Source organism: Podarcis liolepis, assembly GCF_965112155.1.
Source record: "Podarcis liolepis genome assembly, chromosome: 9".
In the NCBI taxonomy this organism is placed as follows: domain Eukaryota; kingdom Metazoa; phylum Chordata; class Lepidosauria; order Squamata; family Lacertidae; genus Podarcis; species Podarcis liolepis.
The window spans coordinates 13,801,793-13,825,710 of record NC_139564.1 but is presented as its reverse complement, the minus strand read 5'-3'; the positions used below and the strand labels follow the sequence as shown (position 1 = coordinate 13,825,710).

Genomic DNA, 23,918 nt, shown 5'->3' with positions numbered 1-23,918 from the left:
TCAACGGTCATTGGTCGAGTTTTCTTATACCCACATTTCGGTTTCCTAAGCTTCTCCTCAAAGGGCTCATGAACGGGAAGTGACGTAACACCCCGCATGCACCTTCAATCACACACAAATAGCCCTCGCAGCCTTTGCCTGTAGGGAATTTCAAACTGCAACTGCCCTGATTTAAATTGCAACTGCCCTTTGCTGGGGCTGATGGGAGTTGTAGTCCAAGAGGACACCGGCGCTGCGGAAGGACTCCTTAATGCCATGTCCTATAGCAATAGCCGTTGAGGGGGGGGAGCGGACCTCTTCGAGTCAACTATGTCTCTTCCTTTCCCCCTATTTCTATAGCAGTTGGTATCGCCCTCCTAGGGGCAAGAACGCGGTTGTGCGGAGAGCTGGGCGGTTCCATTTGTGTCGAGGGGTGTGAAGGCAAACGGGAGGCGATGAAGCCGCGGCTTCCCCTCGCGAGAAACGGCTGTGTCCTCCTCCTCCTCCGCCCGCCCGCCCGGTGCCGGCTTGGCGGGGGAGCCCTCTGCTAGGCTATGCCGCTGCCCGATGGAGGGCGACGGGGTCGCTGTGAGGAGGGTGCGGGAGCGGCGGCAGAAAAGGCAGCGGCCGGGAGCCGAGCCTGGCGAAGGCAAGGGGAGCTGCGGCCGGACTTCCTCCCGCTCCCCGCCGGCTCCCAAGAAGCTGAGCACCGGGGAAGCGGAGGGAGAACCGGAGGATGAGGTACCCACGTTGACTCTGGGCCCCATCCTCCTCTCAGAATACAGATCCATCGAGCTCAGTATTGCCTACACGGGCTGGCAGCTTATCTCCAGGGTTGCAAGCCAATAATAATAATAATAATAATAATAATAATAATTTATTATTTATACCCCGCCCATCTGGCTGAGTTTCCCCAGCCACTCTGGGCGGCTCCCAATCAAGTGTTAAAAACAGTACGGCAGTAAATATTAAAAACTTCCCTGAACAGGGCTGCCTTCAGATGTCTTTTAAAGATAAGATAGCTGCTTACAGTATTTCCTTCTGTCTTGTCAGGCTTCAACCTCAATATGTTAGCTGCCATCCATCCTCCAACCGCCTCCAGACACTCACACAGGATCTTCACCGCCTTCACTGGTTCCGATTTGAAAGAGAGGTAGAGCTGGGTATCATCCGCATACTGATGAACACCCAGCCCAAACTCCCTGATGATCTCTCCCAGTGGCTGCATGTAGATGTTGAAAAGCATGGGGGAGAGGACAGAACTCTGAGGCACCCCACAAGTGAGAGCCCCACGAAGCTTCAGCCCTTCCCCTGTGGGCTTAGGAGCAGAGGGATTTATCTGCCTGTCTGTTATGCTCAATATTACCTTCACCCACCAGTACTGGCTTTCCAAGGTTTCCAAGCCCTCCCTGGGATTTGAACCTGAGACCACCTGCATGCAAAAGGAGATGCTCCCTGCTGCCTTTCACAGAGTATACTCAAGACTTCAGGGATAATTCCCACCCAGCGCAATGCACCTGTTAGGCGCAGCGGCACTGTGGTTGGAAGTATGAATTCTTGTGCTGTCAGTGCATGTGGCCCTTCGCAGAAGTGCAGCAGGAAGGGGTGGCCCTCGTGGGATTTGGCAAGGGGGAGCCCAGCCGAGGAGGTGGATCTGCTGTGTTGTCTTCCTGTTTGCTTTTCTGCAACGTTTCCCCAAAGGGCAAGGGCCATTGCTCAGTGGTACAACATCTGGTTTGCATGCAGACTTCAATCTTTTGACATCTCCAGGTGGGGCTGGGAAGGGCTTCTTTCTGAACTCTTGGATAGCCACTGCCTGTCGGTTGTAATGCTGAGTTAGGTGAAGCAAAGGAACTGCGATTCAGTATGAGCCAGCTTCCAATATAGAAAGGAATCCAGAGTAATGTTTTCCAAGCCCTTCCAGCTCTGTCTGTGAGACTTGTAAAGAAATTTTGACAACAGTGATTGTAGAGGCTAATTGGCTTTTTGGCAGATGAAACAAACCTGTGCTATGCATTTTACCATTGGAATCCATCTAATTTAAACATTAATTTGAAGAAACTAGTGTATATAGGTGAAGTTTGTCAGTGTTTGAACCAGATTCACGTTTCATTGTCCTGTAAGTCTTAGTAGAACTGCCATCATTTTTTATGCTCTTCTAAAAATAACCTAGAGGAAGCTTTTAAAGCACGAGACAGGGAAAGTTTTGCTGTTTAATTTCCTACTTTTGAATGCTGTTAATGACACAGAGCCAATAACAATAACTTGCCTCATGCAAGATCTCATTAGATGGTCCTTGATAAATTATGTCTTAGTTCACCTTCTGAACAGTGAGAATAATATTACTCTTCTATCCTAATAGATTGCCATAAGGGTTATTGAGATAATGTGTCTGAAGTGCATTAAACTCTCCAAGGTGCTTATGTAAATGCTAAATATTATAAAAACTCATTCAGATTTTTATTTCTTGCAGTATCTTGACAGTGAAGTTGAATTGTTTGGGGACTATGACAGTTTTTCTGGCAACAACTCTTTGTTAGCTGAAGTACATGATCTAGAGCAAAGATGCATGAAGTCCACTGATGGTGTCCTGGATATTAAAAACCTAGATTGCAGTACTTATGTGGAGCCTGTATGTGGAGATGTTCAGCTACAAAATGCTAAGAATATAGAACAGATATTGCCAATTCCAGAATCAACTACTGACTCCAGAAGCAGAAGAAAGTATGATTTTTTAAGCACTATGGAAGAGCAGAAGGATAGCAGTCTAAATCCTCATGGTGATAGTCTAGAAAACCTGCCATCATCACAGCTTTTATTTCTTAAACAATCAGAGGAATGCTTGATTCATCCTCACAAAGTGGCAAATGTAAAAGAAAGAGCCTATCACCGGAATCAAAGTCCTGATAAGATCTCAGACGTACCTCTTTGTCATGATACAGAAAATGTTAAAAAAGGTAGTGAACCATCTACAAGTTCTTTGTCTGAAGCAAGGAGGAGGAGTCTCAAAGATCATCTCAAAAGTGCAATGACTGAAAATGCTAGAGCTCCTGCGTCACTGGTGTCTAAAAGCAAACAACTCAAAGAGGCTGTTGTATCTGAAGAGATTGGGGTTGCTGAGAGAACTCACAGTGCTTCCTTTGTTGACATTGGTCCATTTTATGGATTGCCAACCAAGGTCAAGGAGCTGCTAACAGAGTTCAGAGGAATTGACAAACTTTATGGTAATACCACTGTACTGCTTATTGGAGTATTAAATTCTGTGCTAATCATAGAGTTGGAAGGTACCCTGAGGATAATAACCCCCTGCAATGCAGAAATACGCAGTTGTCCCATATGGGGACTGAACCTGTAACCTTGGAATTATCAGCACCATCCTCTAACAAATTGACCAATAATGATCCTGTTTAGTGAACAATTTGCAGAATTCCAAAAGACTCTTATTTTGATCTTTAATCACTGAATAAAAGGGTAACACCTGTCTTCTTATTTTTACAGACTGGCAGCATGCTTGTTTAATGTTAGAATCCCTGCAGCAGAGAAAGAATTTAATATACTCCTTGCCAACCAGCGGTGGAAAAACACTTGTAGCTGAAATTTTAATTCTTCAAGAATTACTCTGCAAACAAATGGATGTTTTAATGATCCTACCATACGTGGCTATAGTCCAGGAGAAGGTGTGGAAATAATAGGCTTTTTATCCTTATGCATCCTTGTAGTATACTTCAACTTTTTTGCATAAATTTCTGAAAGTGATGGGCTGCAACCCTGTGCACACTTAATTGGGAGTTCCAAAATCCATTTTAGGATGATCAGGTCAATAAAAATGCCCCCAAATAGTGTGCAAGCTTTCTCCAGTACTCTTAATCAGGCTAGTGATAAACAAAACAAGTGGGAGAGGGGGAAATACTGTATTTTTCACTCTATAGAACCTGACCATAAGACACACCTAGTTTTTAGAGGAGGAAAACAAGAATAAAAAATATTCTGAATCAAATGTTGAAGTGGCTTTGTGCAGCTCTCCCTCTTGCTGTTCAGGCTTCAGCGATAGCTTTGCAGCCTGCATTCGCTCCATAAGACGCACACACATTTCCCCTTACTTTTAGGAGGGGAAAAGTGTGTCTTATAGAGCGAAAAATATGGTAACTGGCTGGTGGTTAAATGGCGGGGGTCTGCATGTGATCAGTCTAAAGATGAAGTGTGGGAGCCCTAGGGAGCAGATAATCAAAGGAAGCTGTTTTAAAGCTCTTTTATGCAGGTAGGTCTCCTTAACTGGAATTACTGAATTCTGTGGGATTCACTTCTGAGGAAATGAGCACAGCACTGGATAGGCATTCTTCATTTGACAGTTGATATTTTACTTATTAATTTTGAGCTGTAGTGCCACTGAACACTTATAGCTGTGAAATAAAGCTTGCATGCAGCAGCTGGTCTCTATTATAAGCTACTTGCAAACATGTTACTGGTATAAAATTTTGATAATAATTGTAAAAAAGGAATTCTCAGTTGTGTTTTTATTGTTTATTTATTGCATATGGTAGGTGGCTGGTTTGTCGGGTTTTGGAATGGAACTAGGTTTTCTGGTCGAAGAATATGCAGGAAGTAGAGGAAGGATCCCTCCAATCAAAAGAAGGCTTAAGAAATCTCTGTACATTGCTACTATTGAAAGAGGGCACACCCTAGTGAATTCCTTGATTGAAACTGGGCGAATTGGTGACCTGGGTCTAGTTGTGGTTGACGAGGTTTGTTATAAAACTCCTGAAACTATTTTAAAATGCTTTTAATTTATTTATGAATTCAAACTTGTTACACTGTGCTACTTATTTATATTAATGGGCACTTGGCTTTTTAAATAATCCCTAATTGGCTGAAATATACAGTAGTGCCTCGCAAGACGAAAATAATCCGTTCCGCGAGTCTCTTCATCTAGCGGTTTTTTTGTCTTGCGAAGCAACCCTATTAGCGGATTAGCGCCATTAGCGGTTTAGCGGCTATTAAAGGCTTAGCGGCTAAAAGGCTATTAGCGGCTTAGAAAAGGGGGGGGAGCGAAAAAAATCGCAAGACTTGCAAGACATTTTCGTCTTGCGAAGCAAGCCCATAGGGAAATTCATCTTGCGAAGCGCATCGAAAAACGGAAAACCCTTTCGTCTAGCGGGTTTTTCGTCTTGCGAGGCATTCGTCTTGTGGGGCACCACTGTATTCAAGACTCTGTATTGGTAACTAGTAATATTACACATGCTTACATTCAATTGTAACCAACACAAAACATAAAAATGTGTTTTAAGACTGACATTAATTGGTCTCCCTACACTATGCCAGAGAACCAAGCCTATAGCTTTAAAGAGGGAGGTCAAAATGCAACACATACGCAAAAGAAATCTGATCTCCATTTTAACGTTCATAAAGTTCTTGGGTTCTGATTCTTTCCTGCTCTCATAATCTCCTTACACCTTTCTTTAATTCAAGTTGCACATGCTTGGAGAAGGAAGTCGTGGGGCTGTTCTAGAAATGACTCTTGCAAAGATTCTTTATACAAGCAGTAAGTAATTTCTGCACGTCTTGGACTCAAATAATAGCTGCATCGATTGTGCTGTTTCTAAAAATGTATGTAATTTGTCTGTTTAATAGCATATTTCAACATACAACAAGTGTTTTAAATGCTTATTTTTCATCTCAAGCCCCCAGACCCCAGGAAGCATAAAATATATCCCACTTGTATTGTTTTGTGTTTTGTATTTTGTATTTGTATTTTATTCTTAATTTTTGTGAGCCACTCAGAGAGCATGTTGGTTGGCAGCTGTTAGCTACACAGAATAAAACATCAAACAACACTGGCAACATGAAGTTTAAAATTATTTCAAGATGGTAAAGAGAAATACAAAGTAAATGAATCAAGTAACCTATTTGTATATACTGAGGTTTGTTTTGTTCACCTTTTCTTTTTCTTTCTTTTTCCAAAAACTTTATTGATTTTCCAAATGTTTTTTAAATAAATAAACAAACATAAATCTCTACCGTATTTAAACCAAACTTAGTAACATTGTTAAGTGACTTCCTTGTATCCCCCTGGTTGAATTTCAGTGTATATCATTTTAACGGTTTTCCAAAACCACTATTCTTATAAAATTAACTTAATCACTTAATATCTTTTTGTTTTCCTTTCCAATTCAGTATTAAACATACTAATTCATCCCATTACCTGATTAAATCCTAAGCCTATCTGTTATTTGCAACCTTCTCCAATTAATTTAACTTAACATATTTAACTAAATAGTCTTTAAATTTTGTCCATTCTTCTTGGTAATCCTCCTCCTTCTGGTCACAAACTCTTCCAGTCAGGTCAGCTAGCTCCAAAAAGTCCATCATCTTCATCTGCCAATCTTCAACTGTTGGTACCTCTTGTGTTTTCCACTTCTTAGCTAATAAAATTTGAGCAGCAGTTGTGGCATACAAAAATAATTTAACATCTTTCTTGGGCAATTCCAAACCTGTTATTCCAAGAAGAAAGGCCTCTGGTTTCTTAGTAAATGTATATTTCAACATTTTTTTCAATTCATTATAAATCTTCTCCCAGAAGTCTTTCACCTTGGGGCAGGTCCACCACATGTGATAAAAAGTACCCTCTTTATCTTTTGTTTTGTTCACCTTTTCAAGCTACACCCTAGGATGGAGGGAGCATGGGAGGCAACAGGCTATGTAGCAAGGAGAGCTCTTTCCTTCAACAGAAAGGTACAGCCATGGGTCTTAGGAAGAACAGCCACTGCTGCCTGAGGCAGCTGCCTCACTCTGCCTCATGATAGGGATAGCTCTGTTATGTCTGCTTATTTTGGCAGCAAGTCCCACTGATTTCCACTGAAATTATTCCCCAGTTAATCTGAATACCGTATTTTTCGCTCTATAACACGCACCAGACTATAACACGCACGTAGTTTTTAGAGGAGGAAAACAAGAAAAAAAATATTCTAAACGAAATAGTGGATATATGATTTTTGTGGTTCATGCTGTGGCCACAGACATGTGATCTGACAGTGAGTTTGGAGTAGCCCAATGCAAAAATCCTGAGGATCCATGTGGAGCTATGCTTTGTAACCACGGAGGAGGGAAGGAAGGGGAACCATGGATCCTCTGCTCACGACTGCAGCAGATCCCCCCCGCCACCCGCAGGCATTCATTCCATAACACGCACAGACATTTCCCCTTACTTTCTAGGAGGAAAAAAGTGAGTGTTATGGTGCAAAGAATACGGTACCATTGCAGCCTCAGATATACAAATACTTTATTATGTAACTGTAGACTTAGGAAGTTTTGCCACCTCAGCTTAGAGTTATCCAGGGCTGCATTTTGTGGGCCAGTCTTAACAATATCCGGTGCAGTTAGTCAAAAAGGGTGATTATGAGGCTGATGCTGCTCTTGCTATTTATCTAATGAGGAACGTGATTGTCTTGTTCTATTTGAAATATGAGATACTATGACTTTCCTTTACTATTCTTCTATGATACATTGAGGGTAATATTTCAAAGTATGTTGCTATATTTTGTATAGAAACCACTCAGATCATTGGAATGAGTGCAACTTTAAATAACGTTGGAGATCTGCAGCAATTCCTGAAAGCGGAATATTACACCAGTAATTTCAGACCAGTATGTATTTGACTAGAGAACTTGTTGACTTTCTTAGAGGTAAATGTTGCATCTTGACCATTTTGAACTAACTGAAGGGATGAGAAGGCATTTTTCCTTTCTGAGCTTTTTTGGCAATTAATTTGCAGAAAAGTGGTATTTGTTGTTTTTTCCAGGCATTTAATTTGACAATGAACATAGCATTCATTATTAGCCTTTCAAATGTTTAGCTTTGCATGGTCAAATTTCTTTAAAATACCTTACCTTCTAATCACTATTCTGGCAAAGATGAGTTTACAGATTCCTCTTCGTAAAACAAGTCATAAGGAAAATACCTTACAAAACGTAAAAGCCACAGACACCATAATTCAAGAAAGTGTTTCAATTTATTTGGGATTTTTAGGAAAGGCAAAAAGAATAATGCATTTTTTTTAAAAAAAAATCTACTCTTCTCTTTTCAAATGCCTTCCACATTACATCTGCAGTATGGCTTTTTGTCAATAGATTCGTAATCTGATTATTCTATGTACATTTGAAAAAATTTAGGTAGAACTGAAAGAATATGTAAAAATACGAGACACAGTCTATGAAGTTGATAACAAAGCGGAAGATGGCTTTAGATTTTCACGTCTTCTTAATTTCAAGGTAATGTCAATAAGCATAAAAAGTTTTTCTTTAACATTTATCCATAGCCAGTTAAAGTAATATGCTTCAACATATTCTTCCTTGTGTCTAACAAAAACAATTGGCTCTAAAAATGCAAATCAGTCTAGATAGTAGTAGTAGTAGTAGTAATAGAATTGCTTACTTTGTTTACAGATATGTGCGTATTTTACCAGCAGAGAATGTATGGTCCTGATTCTAGTATCCTTAGGTGGGGGATACTAAAATGACAAAAGAAATGGGTGCTGTTTTTGTATTTATTTTTTCATTTAAAGCAACGGATGCTTCAGTCATGTTTGTAACGTCAAATACATTGAAGTTTTGTATGAATATTTTGATTAACTGAGACACAACAAAGTTATCCAGAACAGAAACAAAACTGTGTTATCTTTTAGTATTCTACTGGTCTGCAGAAGACTGACCCTGATCACCTTATTGCACTGGTGACGGAAGTTATTCCAAAGTACTCCTGCCTTGTCTTCTGTCCCACTAAAAAGAACTGTGAAAACGTAGCAGAAATGATTTGCAAGCACTTGAACAGGTATGCTTCCTGGATGCTGTATACCTACTTCATTGGCATGTTTACAATTAACCTCAGAATTTACTCATGTTGACGCAGAGGCCTGTTCCTTCACTTTGCAAGCAGAGTGATCAGAATGGTATGCATTGATCAAACAGGATCATGTATAACCCTGTAGGATTATATCTGCAGCTTGAGCAAACTGTTGAGTACTGCAGGGTGTGATGGTACAATTGTGTCCAGAATAACAACCTTTGAAGTACCATATAATTATGTGTTGTGGCAGAGATGTTGATGGAGAAAGGGAGAGACTAGGAATAATTTAGCACTGTGTGAAACATAATAAATAAATAAATAGATTTTTATTTATACTCCGCCCTTCCCGGTTCAGAAAACCGGGCTCAGGGCGGCTAACAACAAATTTAAAACACTTAATTGATGCAACAGAAAACAGCATAAAATACAGTATAAAACGTGAATAACAATAAATTCAGAATTCAAAAATCAATTTGGGGGGAAATCCATCCAGTAAACATTAGATGATCACCAGGGCTAGCTGGCTAAATTAGTCCTATTTGGGCCAGCGAGGAGACCAGGGGAGAATTAGCTGTGGGATCCCAGAGCGGGTAATCTTCATAAAAGGGGGAGGGGGAGGGAAGGAAGGGGAATAAAAGATCAGGCTAAGTTCAAATTGAAAGTCAGGTGGAATAGCCAAGATGGTTGGTATGCAAACATAATCTAAGTGTACTTTTCTTTCCTAGAGACTATAAAAAGTTGAAGGAGAAAGAAAAACACGATCTTCTTACAGATTTGAGAAATATCTGCAATGGAAGACTTTGCCCAGTACTGAAGCAAACAATTCCATATGGAATCTCCTATCACCATAGTGGCCTTACCAGTGAGGAAAGGAAACGAATAGAAGAAGCTTACTCTTCAGGAATCCTCTGTCTCCTTACCTGCACCTCTACCCTTGCTGCTGGGGTTAACTTGCCAGCTCGAAGGTTAATCTTTAAGAAATGTTGCGTCTTTGTGTTTTTATCATGTGGAGCATAGAACAGATTTTAACATTTCTTTCACTCAGGAGCATGAAGCCAGAGGCAGGGGTCCAGCAGGGCATCGGAAGCTGACTAGAAAAGAAGAGCGCAGGCACCTTGTTCTGACATGCTAGCATTCTGTATGCAGGGAAATGTTTTTACATAGAAGAACATTTTGTCCTCTGAGCCCCCTTCCCTCCTCCCATGCACAAAAGAAATGCAGGAGTCTGAAGTGATAATTTGCAGAAACAGATTTACCACCTTATTTGTTGTTGGTACGTGGGTGGCGCTGTGGGTTAAACCACAGAGCCTAGGACTTGCCGATCAGAAGGTTGGCGGTTCGAATCCCCACGGCGGAGTGAGCTCCCATTGCTCGGTCCAAGCTCCTGCCAACCTGGCAGTTCGAAAGCATGTCAAAGTGCAAGTGGATAAATGGGTACCGCTCCAGTGGGAAGGTAAACAGCGTTTCCGTGTGCTGCTCTGGTTCGCCAGAAGCGGCTTAGTCATGCTGGCCACATGACCCGGAAGCTGTACGCCAGCTCCCTCGGCCAATAAAGCAAGATGAGCGCCGCAACCCCAGAGTCGGTCACGGCTGGACCTAATAGTCAGGGGTCCTTACTAGCCCTGCGTTCAGGGACTGGTGTGAAGATGCTCTCGAGTTCCTATTGCATGGGGTCACATATGACCAGTACAGTACTAGAGATAGCTAGTAACTTCCCTTTCCAGTCTCATTTCACTCTTCAGTGATTCCTCCTTGAAGCACTTCTGGCAATGATGAAGAAGAAACGGAATTTGCAGGATTAGTCTTGAGGATTTTAGTATCCCTTAAGGAATTGTTCAGGTGTTTCCTTTGCTGCTCAGCTGCTGCCTACTCATTAATTCCGAGGATAGCTTAGTCGGTAGAGCATGAGACTTAATCTCCAAATTGTGGGTTTGAGCCCCACGTTGGGCAAATCCTGCACTGCAAGGGGTTGGATGAGATGACCCTTTTGGTCCCCTCCAACTACAAAATTCTATGATTAAATCTAAATCAAGTTACAGTGGTACCTCGGGTTACAGACGCTTCAGGTTACAGACTCCGCTAACCCAGAAATAGTATCTTGGGTTAAGAACTTTGCTTCAGGATGAGAACAGTTTCAGGTTAAGAACAGACCTCCAGAACGAATTAAGTTCTTAAACCAAGGTACCACTGTACTTGGATGTAGTATACTTGTCTTTTGGTCTAACTATTCTTTATTCTCTCAGTAGCGCCAGGCATAGAACATAGCGGAATTCTAGAGTTTGGCTATTAAGGATACTGTTGCTGTGTCCCCTGTTGCATGCAATGCTCTACAGATTCCTACGTGCCTTTAGAGCATATTTCAGAAATAAAAGGTGCTCCAAAGTCAAAAGTTGCTATGGTATAAAAATTTGTATAACTGTATGCACTGTAACAATTCTGAGGAATGTTGGGGTTCCAACAATTTGATGCATTTTGTTTCTTCATTTCAGTAATTACTTTTTAAAAAATCAAATGCTTTGAACTTTATATGCGGTAATTAAAACACATTCTCAATGTTTCCACAGGGTCATTTTAAGAGCTCCATACGTTGCAACAGAATTCATGAAGAAAAACCAGTATAAACAGATGATAGGCAGAGCTGGCCGTGCCGGTATTGACAAAGCTGGTGAAAGCATTCTTATCGTGCAAGAGAAAGACCGAAATCTGGTAACTTAAGCAAAAAAAAAAAAAGATTTTCACACTTATCAGTATAAGTCAATTGCGTATTATGGGGTGATGGTCAAATTTTTAAATGTAAGCGTGCTCTGAAATAATTTGATCATCCTTTTAGGAAGTATATTTAAAGGCCCTTTTTCTTTTATTATAAGTTAAGCAAGGCCAGTACCTCATCTTGAAAACCAATGATATCTCATCATAAAATAGCATCACCACCCAGTAACATAACGTACTGACTTTAGAAAATGTTTTATAAAATAAACTGCCTGCCTGCATGGAATTGGGTAGATAGCATTCTGTAACAAAAATGTGATATATGAAAAAATAAAATACTGATTATAAATCCACATATTTAAAATATGAAACATATGCATTGTTAAGGTATGTACAGCTGAAATAATTGCTTTCTTATCTGTTAAACAAATGCCAAATTGTCACCACTGAGAAAGGCTCAGTGTCATATTCAGCTAAGTCCTACATTGAGTAAACTCACTGAAATTACTGAACACAAGTTACTCATGTCCATTAACTTCAATGGATCTACTCGGAGTAGGACTTGCATTGAAAACTCTCCCCAGTAAATTTGAAGAGGAATAGATCTGTAGATCTGGGAAGCATCCTCTGAGAATAGCTCTGTTCTGTATCCTTTTTGTTTGTTTTTATTTAAAACTTCTATAACTTTCCAAAATAGCTCGAGACAGATTACAACCAGCATTTAAAGCTGTAGTCAAGCAGAGCAAACCCACAATTTTTAAAATGCAACAGCAGAAAACAGGGCAAACTATCATACATCATAAAAACTCAAAAGGAGTTGTAAAGAGCCAAGAGCTGTTACTGCCCAAAGGTTTCATTAATAGATGGACATTATATAGCCACTGGTACACAGCCACTCCCCGAGAAAGAGGTCATTCCATAAACCTGAAGTTTTGGAGAAGTTGCTACTCCTAGCTGCAAATGACTTGATTTGTAAGGCATTACAGAACATGGCAGTTGATTCACAAATGCAGTGGTTAAAGGAGTGCAGATCTTGTTAGGACATAATGGAGAAGATAATCTTTTAGGAACATTAGGTACAAATATGCCATATTTTATAACTTGCATTCACATAGCTGTTGCTCTTTTTTTTAAGGTTCAAAAGTTAGTATACAGCCCTCTGGAAAGCTGTTACAGCAATCTCCTGCTTGAGTTCAACAAGGGCATCCGGAGTTTAATCTTATCATTGGTTGGATTAAAGGTAATTCTGAAACCTTAAAACTGGTTGATTGTATTAAGAAGACTGATTGGGGGAGGGAAAGTTTCAGATGGAATAACGAAACACCAAACTTTTTTTAAAAAGTGGTATTTAGCTTGTCTTAGTATACTCTCGTTTGTCCTGTTGTGTTCCACTACAGATAGCAACCAGTCCTGAAGAGGTTTTCCAGTTCATGCATCTAACCTTGTTTAGTGTCCAGCCACAGCTTCTGCCTGAAGGAAAGAGCCTACAGGATGTAACTACGGAAGTATTGCAAGGGCTGAAACAAAATGGACTCCTAAAAGATAGTACAAGCTGTGATGATGGACAAATTCTAGTTGTCACTAGGTTGGGTCAAGCCACTTACAAAGGTATAAAACCTCCCTCTGGGATCTATTAAAATACAGCCACGCAAGGCCAGTCTTACCAGCAGGCAGAATGAAGTGGCTACCCTCATGAATCTCCGTAATTTTAATTTATAGCCACAGTTAGCGACCATTTTGTGTGCATCTGCTGATGCACGGGACCCGGATGAGGGCAGAATGGGACAGGGTGGGTGCATGCAGGGACAAAAAATGGACCCTCCATGCAAAATGGTTGCTGCCTGTATCTTTTTCTGAAATGAAAAGGGATTTGATTTGATTCGATTTTTCACCTCGCTCATCAAAATGTCTTAGCCTGGCCAAGATGGATCTCAGTTCCCAGCTCAACTGATTTTGTATGGACGTATAAAAATAAATCCAGTATCTCTTTAGCTTCTCATTTCTGCCCCCCAAATATTGTCCTCCTTTTGTAGTTTAATCACATCCAGACCTTGTCCGACTGTCAGATTGGGGTGGAAGGAAACATTAATAGGTAAAACATGTTCCTGGTGTGTTTTGCAAGGGAACTGCAATTTCCCAGTACTCCACAAATTCAATCTGCATGTAAGCTACATAAAAACCTGCTGGATCAGACTGAAAAGCCTATCTCATCCAGCATTCTGTTCAGCAATCTTTTCAAGCAGAGCAGCCAACTAGATACGTATGGGAAAGACACAGCAACACTCTATGTATTCTACAATGCTTGCAAGCATGTCCATGATAGTGATGAGTTAGTGTGGAATGTCATAGACATAAGGAAAAGCTTCCCCACAGAACTGATGCCCCCTTGAATCAAGGAGAGCTCTGCTGGGCCTGGTTTGTGGGGATCAAATATGGAGTTTGAGGTGACAGCGCTTCCTGCTAAGAAGAGCAAGTGGTTTGCCACCCTGAAAGGGTTGTGAGCATTTAAGAGTCTTCCAACATGTTGACATGCTGAAATATCTCATCAAATTCTGAAGATCAGATCTGTACAATGTGGGCCATTGTATGATGTCTACCTTTTTATTACACCTTAGGTTCTATCGATTTGGCGTACTGTGACACGCTCTATGCAGACTTGAAGAAAGGCCTTGAGGGGCTAATCCTTGAAAGTTGCCTACATTTAATCTACCTGACAACACCGTACAGTATGGTTTTGCAGTGCAGCCCAAATTGGATGATCTATTTTAGACAGGTAACCTTTTTAAAAAAGAAAAAGAAAAAAGAAGATTTTTATATATTTACATAGTGTCCCTGGGAGCCTTCCTCTCTTTTTCTGAGCTTAGCAAGCACAAGGCTCTCTTGTCAGCTTCAGTGGAACAGCTAAAGTTGTTCCTTGTGCACATGGGGTCTTAAATATCCTATGGAATAAATTATGCTCAGATACATGCAGGATCTAGACCTTTTAAAATTAAACTCCTGGGTTTTTCTTTTTCTTTTTGCATTTTCTTACAAGGCAGATATTGAAACTTATGTGCAGCTAGTGAATTTTTTGCAGTATACCTCAAGAGTGTTTTATCTGTTATACGTCTGAAGTTTTTCATTTCGCGTGCAGCAACTGCATTTAGAAATCAACGTCACGGGACTCTTCTTCCCATAGCCCAGCACGTGCATGATTTGAGTAACTTGCACCCAGGCAAGACAAGAGAACTCGGAGGGTTCGTGGAGGGATCTCTCATTCCCAGAGATTGCCTGCGGTGTTGCAGTGTGCACATATCTCTGCTCTCATGCCAAGTTTGGGTGGTGGGAGGAGAACACTGTACTGTTGAGTCCAGTGCCGCTCTCCTATGTCTCTCACAAGGGGCAGAGCATGCCCTGTGTTTTCTGCAGAAGGTAACTTTCCTTTAGATCTGAGATTAATTCTGCTTTTTAGTACAGTCAGCTAAGTCCAGCAGAACAACAAGTGGCAGAGATTGTTGGTGTGCCGGAGAGCTTTATTACCAAAAAGGCTTCTGGACAAGCTGTCAGAATGGTAAGAGGAAGATTTCTTATTTCAGGTGTCTAAAGATAACTGTGGGAATGGATTATCCATCAAAATTGTGAATTCAGGGGAGCTTCTGTGATTCATTTCTTGGAGTTGGTCATAAATGATTGGATTAAAATTTTGAGTACCTTAACATTAAGTAGATCAGAAATTAGTTGCACATGAATGGCGGAAAAGCATCATATTAGAGTCATACTAAAGCTTATTTGTTGTCATATTTGGGACTACTTGTTTCTGAAATTCCTAGCTGGAAATTGTCTTGTGTGGCCTCTTATGTTGCATTTCATGGTTTAGATAGCCTCAGAAATGGATGAATTTAAAATTGTAAGAGTGTTCCACTATTTCAGATAACTTGAAAGATTGAAACAATTTTTCCATTGGATTGTGTCTTCAATTTCTAATTATACTCCATATTCCTTTAGGATGTGGACATTGGCACAGCCAGTAGACTCTACTTGTCCTTGGTTCTTCATGCTTTGTTAAAAGTGAACAACGTATGGGAGGTGGCAGAAAAATTCAACATATCACGAGGATTCATTCAAACCCTTCTTAATTCAGCTGCTTCGTTCTCCTCCTCAGTTCTACATTTCTGTGAGGTAATGTATAGTAGCTGAATACTTCATTGATGGAACACAGAAATGTTGCTCAGAAACTTCTTTTACTTCAGATTTTCCAAATTGTTCACGCAGCTTCCCTTTCAAATTCCAGAACTGATTAAAGTTGCATTTCTTAAAAAATAGTCCACATTCAGCACATTCTGTTTTACTTAACTTGCATGTGGAGAAGCTGAGAATAAATAACCAGTTCGTTGTGCTTTTATGACAGTATTTTCATACATGTTTCAATTAAAAAATCAATTTAAAAAGGACCACATTGAAATTAGTCAACTAGAAGCAAAGGATTTCTTGCTGTTAGCTCCTTCTATTGCTATTGAATCATTGCATTTTAAGATGGTACCCAAGGAATCTGTTCCAGTGACCTTCCACTGTTTCCTCTTCTAGAAATTTGGCAGGATTTTGGTAGACAATTTTTTGACAAAAATGGACAGACAAAAGTTTTTTATTATTATTATTATTATTATTATTATTATTATTATTATTATTATTATTATACCCCGCCCATCCGGCAGGGTTTCCACAGCCACTCTGGGCGGCTTCCAACTGAATATTAAAAATACAATACAGCATCAAACATTAAAAACTTCCCTAAACAGGGCCGCCTTCAGATGTCTTTTAAAAGTAAGATAGTTGCTTATTGCCTTGACATCTGCTGGGAGGGTGTTCCACAGGGCAGGCGCCACTACCGAGAAGGCCCTCTGCCTGGTTCCCTGTAACCTCACTTCTCACCCTCCGAGCTAGACCTCAGTGTCCAGACTGAACGATGAGGGTTTCCTAACATTTTAAATTATGTTTTATTTTTACAGGAGCTGAATGAATTTTGGGTTTATAAAGCTCTCTTGACAGAACTTACCAAGAGACTAACGTACTGTGTTAAGGCAGAGCTTATCCCTCTTATGGAGGTGGCAGGAGTTTTAGAGGTCAGTATATGCATAACAAACCAGAATAACTACCTTAATACCTCCGCAAACATCCACCTTGTCTAGCGTCCATTCCGGCAAACGTTTGTGGCAAACCTGGAAATACCGTAACCGGTTACTTCTAGGTTTGCCGCTAGCACATGCGCAGAAGCGCAAACCGCTCTGCACACATGCACAGATAGGCGCTTTGCCCTGCATCCTTTTTGGCTAGCGGCCGAGGCTCCGGAACGGATCCCAGTCACAAACAAGATACGACTGTATTCTTTCACCAAACAAATCCAAGCAGAATTTAAAGATGGTTTGTAGAAAATCCTTCAAAGTAACTGTTACTACCTGAGATTGGTACAGCTTTCCCTTTTCCAGAGAAGCAGGGTTTTAATACCCAGCAAAAGAGCAGCACATTTGCAAGCTCTGAAAAAAACGTAATTCCTGCAGCAGAAGTTTCCTGTTTTGCATTCCTATGCTTCTGAACCCATTGCTCCAGCAAGTCTCATTTTGCCATGTTAGCTTTTGAGATGATGTTCCTTTGGGAGGGGTCAGTACAGGAACAGATCTTTGCTGCTGTTTGATATGTCATAGTGAATGATTGCGGTTTTTTGCTGTAGGCTGCACTGAGGAAGTTATTCGAACTCCGTGTTCTTTCGGTTATTTTATGCACCATTAACTGTGGCTGCACAGCTGTCAACACCACCCTGGGATACATATTTAAAAGGATATATATAAATGCATTAAGGGGTGTCTTGGAATTGTAAATTGTGTACCATTGCAGTATGATTGTGGAGTATGTGTTGCAAAGCACCCTGAGCAGCAAACACATCTTCAGTACAAGACGGAGGACAAAATAAACTTGGCCAATGGAGCCAAAGTTCTCTGGTGTCATTTTTTATGAAAGTATTTTTATGGAAATTGACTAGACAGATTGGAGATGGCCCTGAACTGAGCTTTCTAAAGTTGAAAGCTTTCCTCAGTAAGTTTTGCTGTTAAATAGAGCTACTGCATCATCTAATGGTCAGGGGTCCCTTTACCTTTTTACATGTGTATGTGCTCAAAATACAAACCATAAAGCATTCGTACACAGGAATAACAGAATAAATATTTCCAAAAGCCCTGAATTTTAAACAAGCACATTTGTTTCCGTGTTTATCATAGGGCCCAATAAATCTTACTGAGGCTAGTGTGCATTATGGGGGTGAAAGATCTCGACCAATAGTATACGAACAGGGCTGTTTTGATGAAAGATTCAGTGGTCAGAAACGGTAGCTAGAAATATGACAGGTTGGTAGAGACTAGAGGTGTGGTGGTGATGATGAATAGATTTGTTGCCACCTCTCTTTGTAATTAGCCTTTTGTCCACTTTCTCAGGCTCGAGCCAAGCAACTCTACAACTCAGGGTATAAAACTTTAGCACACTTGGCTAATGCAAATCCCGACGTGCTGGTGAAGACTATTGAGCATTTGTCCAGAAGCCAAGCTAGGCAAATAGTTTCATCTGCAAAGGCAAGTAAAATTTGTGAAAAGCATCGACAGGAATGGGGATGAAAATTGTGAATCTTAATGGGGAACGGTCTAATCTGCACATTTTCAAACCAATATACCAACCAAGACACAATTATCCTTCCAAATTTGCACTTCTCTCAATTTTGCAGTTCTCTAACCAGAAATTGGGGGAAGGTGCATAAAAATGAACGTCTGCTTTTTGCATAGGACTGAATGCTCTTGTGCTCGGATCCAACTTGCTGGTTTCTCCACAGGCATCTGTTTGGCCACTGTGAGAACAGGATGCTGGACTAGATAGGCCACTGGCTTGATCCAGCAGGCTCTTCTTAAGTCATTATGAACAGTAAGAGTTCACTAAAATGGGAGGAACTAAAGATATATAGTTGGAGATGCCATAAGAGTGAGGATCAAGTCTAACCCTTGCTCCTGGAGACCATAGCCACTGAGAATCAAGCCCTGCCCTTTCATCTGCATAACTCCTTCCTTGGTTCTGTTTTTGTTTTGTTTTGTTTTACCAATAGGTGCCAGCATGTTGGAAACTGGCATGTGTGAGTGTGTGATAGAGCCTTTGTAGGGATCACACTAGTCTTGTCTTTGTGAGTCTCTTTCTGCTACAGGAGAATGAAATATACATCATCCTGAGAACTGTCAACTCTCCCCCCACCACCAATGCATTCAGAAATGTTTCTTATACTGTATCAGGTTAATTTGACTTTACATGGTTGTTTTTGGATGCAGATGCTCCTGACTGAAAAGGCCGAGGCATTACAAGAAGAAGTGGAAGAGTTACTGAGAATACCTGAAGACATTACTTGAGGCTTCCTAATCACTCTAGCTTGTGAATCAAGAATCAAACAATTATTTTTCTACTCTAATTATTTGCTATACATGTACCTGAGCTTATTTCACTATTAATAAAAGCTCCAAAAATTTCTCTATACTTTCTGTTCAGTATATTATGAAACTCTGATGTTCTTTGGCAAAGCTGAAATTGATTTATCATCTTTCAGTCCTCTTATTTATCATTCGTGGCATCATCATTTGCTATGGATATCTGCTTATTTCTGTTATAAAGTGCTTCTTTTCTTTTTGAAAATCATTTTTGCTTCGTCTCTGTAAACAATGCCTTTCATAAGGCCACGTTAGGAAATTAGAAAGGGGTTGTGGTTCTGAAGCAAAGATCAATTTCTTGGGCTACTCAGAACATAAAAATTGTATAGACCTAATCATGATTTGCCAGCACTGAAGAAACTATCAAATAAACATGCCTCTTTAATACCTGGATTACAAAATCATTATGAATTATGATTTATTGATTTTGGATTAATAAAAGTTACTATTTTAAAATATACTTTGGTATATTAGACTGCAATCTTATGCACATAGTGAGAGTTCTTCTGCGTAAACATGTATAGAGCTGTACGTACATGTCCCTACGGCATGTTCTAGGGGCTGGGATTTCTGCATTGCAGGGAGTTGGACTAGATGACCCTTGGCATCTTCACTATCTTTCAGTGAGTGCTGAGGATGCCCCTCTTTAACCTGGCCTGTGATATCTCAGATGTGTGTTTTCAGAATCCACCCTATTCCAGCTCTACAGTTTTGTAATTTTGTGGCTTTGTGTCCCACCATGGCACATTGACAAGATGCCAAAACAGACATCAAAAAAATCTCATAGGTTAGTGAATGTATATTTCACTCTCTTTTAATGTGTCTGTAGTGTAGTAACAAATGGAACTCTTGTGTCTATACTACAGCCTTCGCACAGCTGCTTCCACTTACTGGGGAACAAACCCTACGGATCATTTGTAACCAGTTCCACGAGACAAACTGCTTTGGTCAAGGGACCAGAGAGGAGGGGACAGGAAAGCTGCTTCAAGTGTTCCATCATTTCTTGGGGTACAGGGATGTTGCTTATCTGCCACTTTCATTGCCTCTTCCTTTCTCTGGTCCTGTTGCCGAGTCCACGAGGGAACTAGGTGGGGTGGGATATTTTCGAACAGGAGGAGGCCATAGTGGAAGCAGCTGGGTGAGTGTAGTTAGTGTTATAGACAACCAAACCCAGTTACCGTGTACTGATAGCAATACTGCAAGTTCTAACCGGGTGTGTGCAGACACTTAAGGCACATAGGTTCAGAAACCAAAGCGAGTCGGATGGTCAAACGTCAACATAAGTAACAAGATCTACAGTAGAGAGCTGCAAATTGTAATCTGCCATTTTGGGGGCAATGCCACGCTAAAAAATCTAGGTGATTGTCCTTTACATATAAACCTAAGAGGAGCCAGCTGCATCAGACTGGAAGACCTATCTAGTCCAGCAATCCGTTTTCCCTAGACCTGGAGAACCTGCCACCTTGCAGTGAGATTTTACTTTCTTGGGCTCTATGATCACTGCAGATGGTGACAGCAGTCACAAAATTAAAAGAAGCCTGCTTCTTGGGAGAAAAGCGATGACAAATCCTAGTCAGCATCTTAAAATGCAGAGACATCACCTTGCCGACAAAGATCTGTATATTTAAAGCTATGGTTTTTGCAGTAGCGATGTATGGAAGTGAGAGCTGGACCGTAAAGAAGGCTGATCGCCAAAGAATTGGTGCTTTTGAATTATGGTGCTGGAGGAGACTCTTGAGAGTCCCATGGACTGCAAGAAGATCAAACCTCTCCATTCTGAAGGAAATCAGCCCTGAGTGCTCACTGGAAGGACAGATCGTGAAGCTGAGGCTCCAATACTTTGGCCACCTCATGAGAAGAGAAGACTCCCTGGAAAAGACCCTGATGTTGGGAAAGATGGAGGGCACAAGGAGAAGGGGACGACAGGGGACGAGATGGTTGGATAGTGTTCTCGAAGCTAACATGAGTTTGACCAAACTGCAGGAGGCAGAGGAAGACAGGAGTGCCTGGTGTGCTCTGGTCCATGGGGTCACGAAGAGTCGCACACAACTAAACAACAACAAGCCTAATTTCATGTGTGTTGTGCATTGGAATTATTGAGCAAGCCTCGGTCCGAAGATTCATGAGAACTCTGTTGAAATATTTGCCTTTGGGTTATTTTCATGCATCATAATAGCAAAGGGAGGAGGAGGTCTTCCTGTGAGCCTGGAAAAGAAGTATTATTGGTTTGAGGTGTGGGGAAAGATAGAAGAGTAATAATAATTATAATAATTATAATAATTTATTATTTATACCCCGCCCATCTGGCTGGGCTTCCCCAGCCACTCTGGGCTGCTTCCAAAAAAAATATTAAAATACTGTAATACATCAAACATTAAAATATTAGCAGAAGGTATGTTTCAATAGCCTGTGTCATTTCGATTTACTTGGTCACTTTGGCCCCACTTGGCTCTGTGATTGATTAAAGTAGAAAAACCTGTTGCTGGGTGGAGATTGCCTGGGAACAGCTGACTCATTGGCAGGTTACTCCTTGTTTATGTGCCACCGCCTTTAAACTGTGACTTCCTGTATTTATGATGACAAGTCTTGGGAGGCACGAAAGCTAATTTGAAAATACACCTTTCTTCGGAACAGATGTGCTGGTGTTATCAACGTGCCTAAAGCAGAAATTGCAATTTTTGAATTGAAAACACGTGCGAACACAGGTGGCTTTTTCAAATTCCTATTGCCACATTTCCAGAACTCCAAAGTAGGGGTCAAATTGGACCTGGCAGCAAAAATAGTAATAGATGCCTTAGATCAGGGATGGCTAAACTCCAGCTGTTGCTGCACTCCACTTCTGCCTGCCCCAGCCAGGACAGCTAATGGTCAGGGATGATGATTGTTTAATTTATTATTCACCCTTCACCAGCAGAACCCAGGGCAGCTTACAAGAATAGGATAGATTCTGAAAACACACACCTGAGATATCACAGGTTAGGTTAAAGAGGTGCATCCTCAGCACTCGCTGAAAGGTAGTGAAGATGCCAAACACTCTTCTTTTTTTAAGTTTTTATTTATACTTTTCAAATTTACACATTTCATTAGTTTTACAATCATTTTAACATTTCAGAGTTTGACTTCCTTTTCCCTCTTTTTGCGGTTCCTTAAATTAATTTTTCAAATATCGGCATATCCAAATTCATTTAATTTGCTCATTTAATTATCTACTTTAAATATATACTCTTATGAAACTGCAGGTTATTACAATAATCCTGCCAATGTTTTTATCTGTTTGTAATTTATCTGTAAATATTCAATAAACCATTTCCATTCTTTTATAAAAAGTTTGTTACCTTGATTTCTTATTCTTTCAGAAAGTTTTGCCATTTCTTACCGTTTTTGTATCCATTCTTCCTTTGCTGGGACTTCTGCTTCTTTCCATTTTGAGGTGAGTAGCATTCTTGCTGCTGTAGTCGCATACATAAATAAATTTCTACACAGTTTAGGTAGTTCTGTCCCTATAATTCCCAAAAGAAAAGCTTCTGGTTTGTTTGTTTTTACAAAGGTTATTTTAAACATCCTTTTCAATTCATTGTATATCATTTCCCAGTAAGCTTTAACCTTACTACAAGACCACCACATATGATAAAAATAACTTTCTCTACATTTCCAACACTTGTTTGATTTAGATTTAAACATGTCCAAAACTGGTTTGAAGTCTATATCGTGATATCAGTTTCGTAATTTTTGACTTGACAATACATCACAAATCACGATGTGTTTGCGTGCAAAACTCGCCTTATGGTAAAAACCATGAAGCCAGCCAACGTTTCTCTCAATTTCTGCAGTCTGTGTTAACTCTGCCAGCTCAGTTCTCCCCTGCCTCGTGCCGGGGGCAGTGAATCACAAGAGCAGGTCCCAGCAAAAATCACAATGCAGAAAAAAACATAAAACCACCCAATGCCTCTATATAGCTCCATCCTTATTTCAGACACTGTGACATATTGGCGTATCGCAGTGTTTAGCTGGCGATACATCACCATGTTCAAAAACAGATATCGCCCAGCCCTAGCCCTAGGGCAGGTCACAGCAACCAAAACCATTAAAAACAACTTAGGGTCACAAAAATAAGTTGTGCCAAAAACATACATCACAAGCATCAAAAGCCAGTGTAAATAGGTATCATGTATAATGAAGGTGTTCGATGCACCTCTGCGGAGAGGAACAACTTACAAAACACCCTCTGCTTAAATATGTCTCTCAAGGTGATTTGCAGACACGAACAGCTAAAAGACTGTACAAAAAGCAACTGAGAATAAGCTTTAAAACAATGCTAAATGAAAACCAAAGGCAGAGACCTTTCATCCAGTAGGGAAAACTTGTCAAAACAAAAAGTGTTGTTTTTGGAAAGCATAGGGTGTAGGCACCAACAACAGGAATGCTATTCCACAAAACAAGGCGGCCACACTGACAGCCCTGCTCTGACTTGCTGTGCAGCCAGCTTCTGATATTTTGGGGACTGAAAGGACAAATTCCTGCAGAACACACAGAACACAATGACCTACTGGTCACGTAAGGGGTGTGGTGGTCTCAAGTCACCTGGTCCAAACTGTATAGGCATTAAGTACCAAAAGCTGAAACGTGGCCTTGTAGCAGGGTGGCAGCCCTGATGATGCTGGTGATAGTTTGCTCTTCCCACCCACAATAAACCTAGCTGCCATGTGCCAAACTACCTGCGTCCTCCAGGCATACCTCAAGGGTAGCCTCACGTAGAGCACATTGCAGTAATCCAGCCTTAGCTTAACAGTACATGGACAACTGTGGTCAAGCTCTCCTGATCCAGGAACAGCTGTAGCCAGTAAAAGGCGCTGCTAGCCATCAAAGACACTCCTGCCTCCCGTGGCAGGGCAGGATTCAGGGGCA

At 40.8% G+C, this 23,918-nt stretch overlaps 1 protein-coding gene across 2 annotated transcripts; it reads left to right on the top strand.

Annotated features, from left to right (window-relative positions):
• Nucleotides 1-64: 64 nt before the first annotated feature.
• HELQ (helicase, POLQ like) lies at nucleotides 65-19,473 on the top strand. Of its 2 annotated transcripts, none has more exons than XR_014515532.1 (18): nucleotides 65-720; nucleotides 2,453-3,203; nucleotides 3,478-3,656; nucleotides 4,521-4,721; nucleotides 5,446-5,518; nucleotides 7,522-7,619; nucleotides 8,145-8,243; nucleotides 8,657-8,802; nucleotides 9,543-9,782; nucleotides 11,382-11,523; nucleotides 12,662-12,766; nucleotides 12,924-13,134; nucleotides 14,142-14,299; nucleotides 14,983-15,076; nucleotides 15,511-15,684; nucleotides 16,512-16,625; nucleotides 17,988-18,122; nucleotides 18,861-19,473. XR_014515532.1 is itself a non-coding variant. In XM_083458625.1 (18 exons), exons 1-18 carry the CDS (start codon nucleotides 547-549, stop codon nucleotides 18,936-18,938), a joined length of 3,177 nt encoding a protein of 1,058 aa, XP_083314751.1. In that variant the 5' UTR covers nucleotides 65-546; the 3' UTR covers nucleotides 18,939-19,473. The 2 variants fall into 2 exon arrangements, 1 of the variants encoding a protein (XP_083314751.1); XM_083458625.1 differs by having other exon boundaries at nucleotides 14,978-15,076.
• Nucleotides 19,474-23,918: the final 4,445 nt, after the last annotated feature.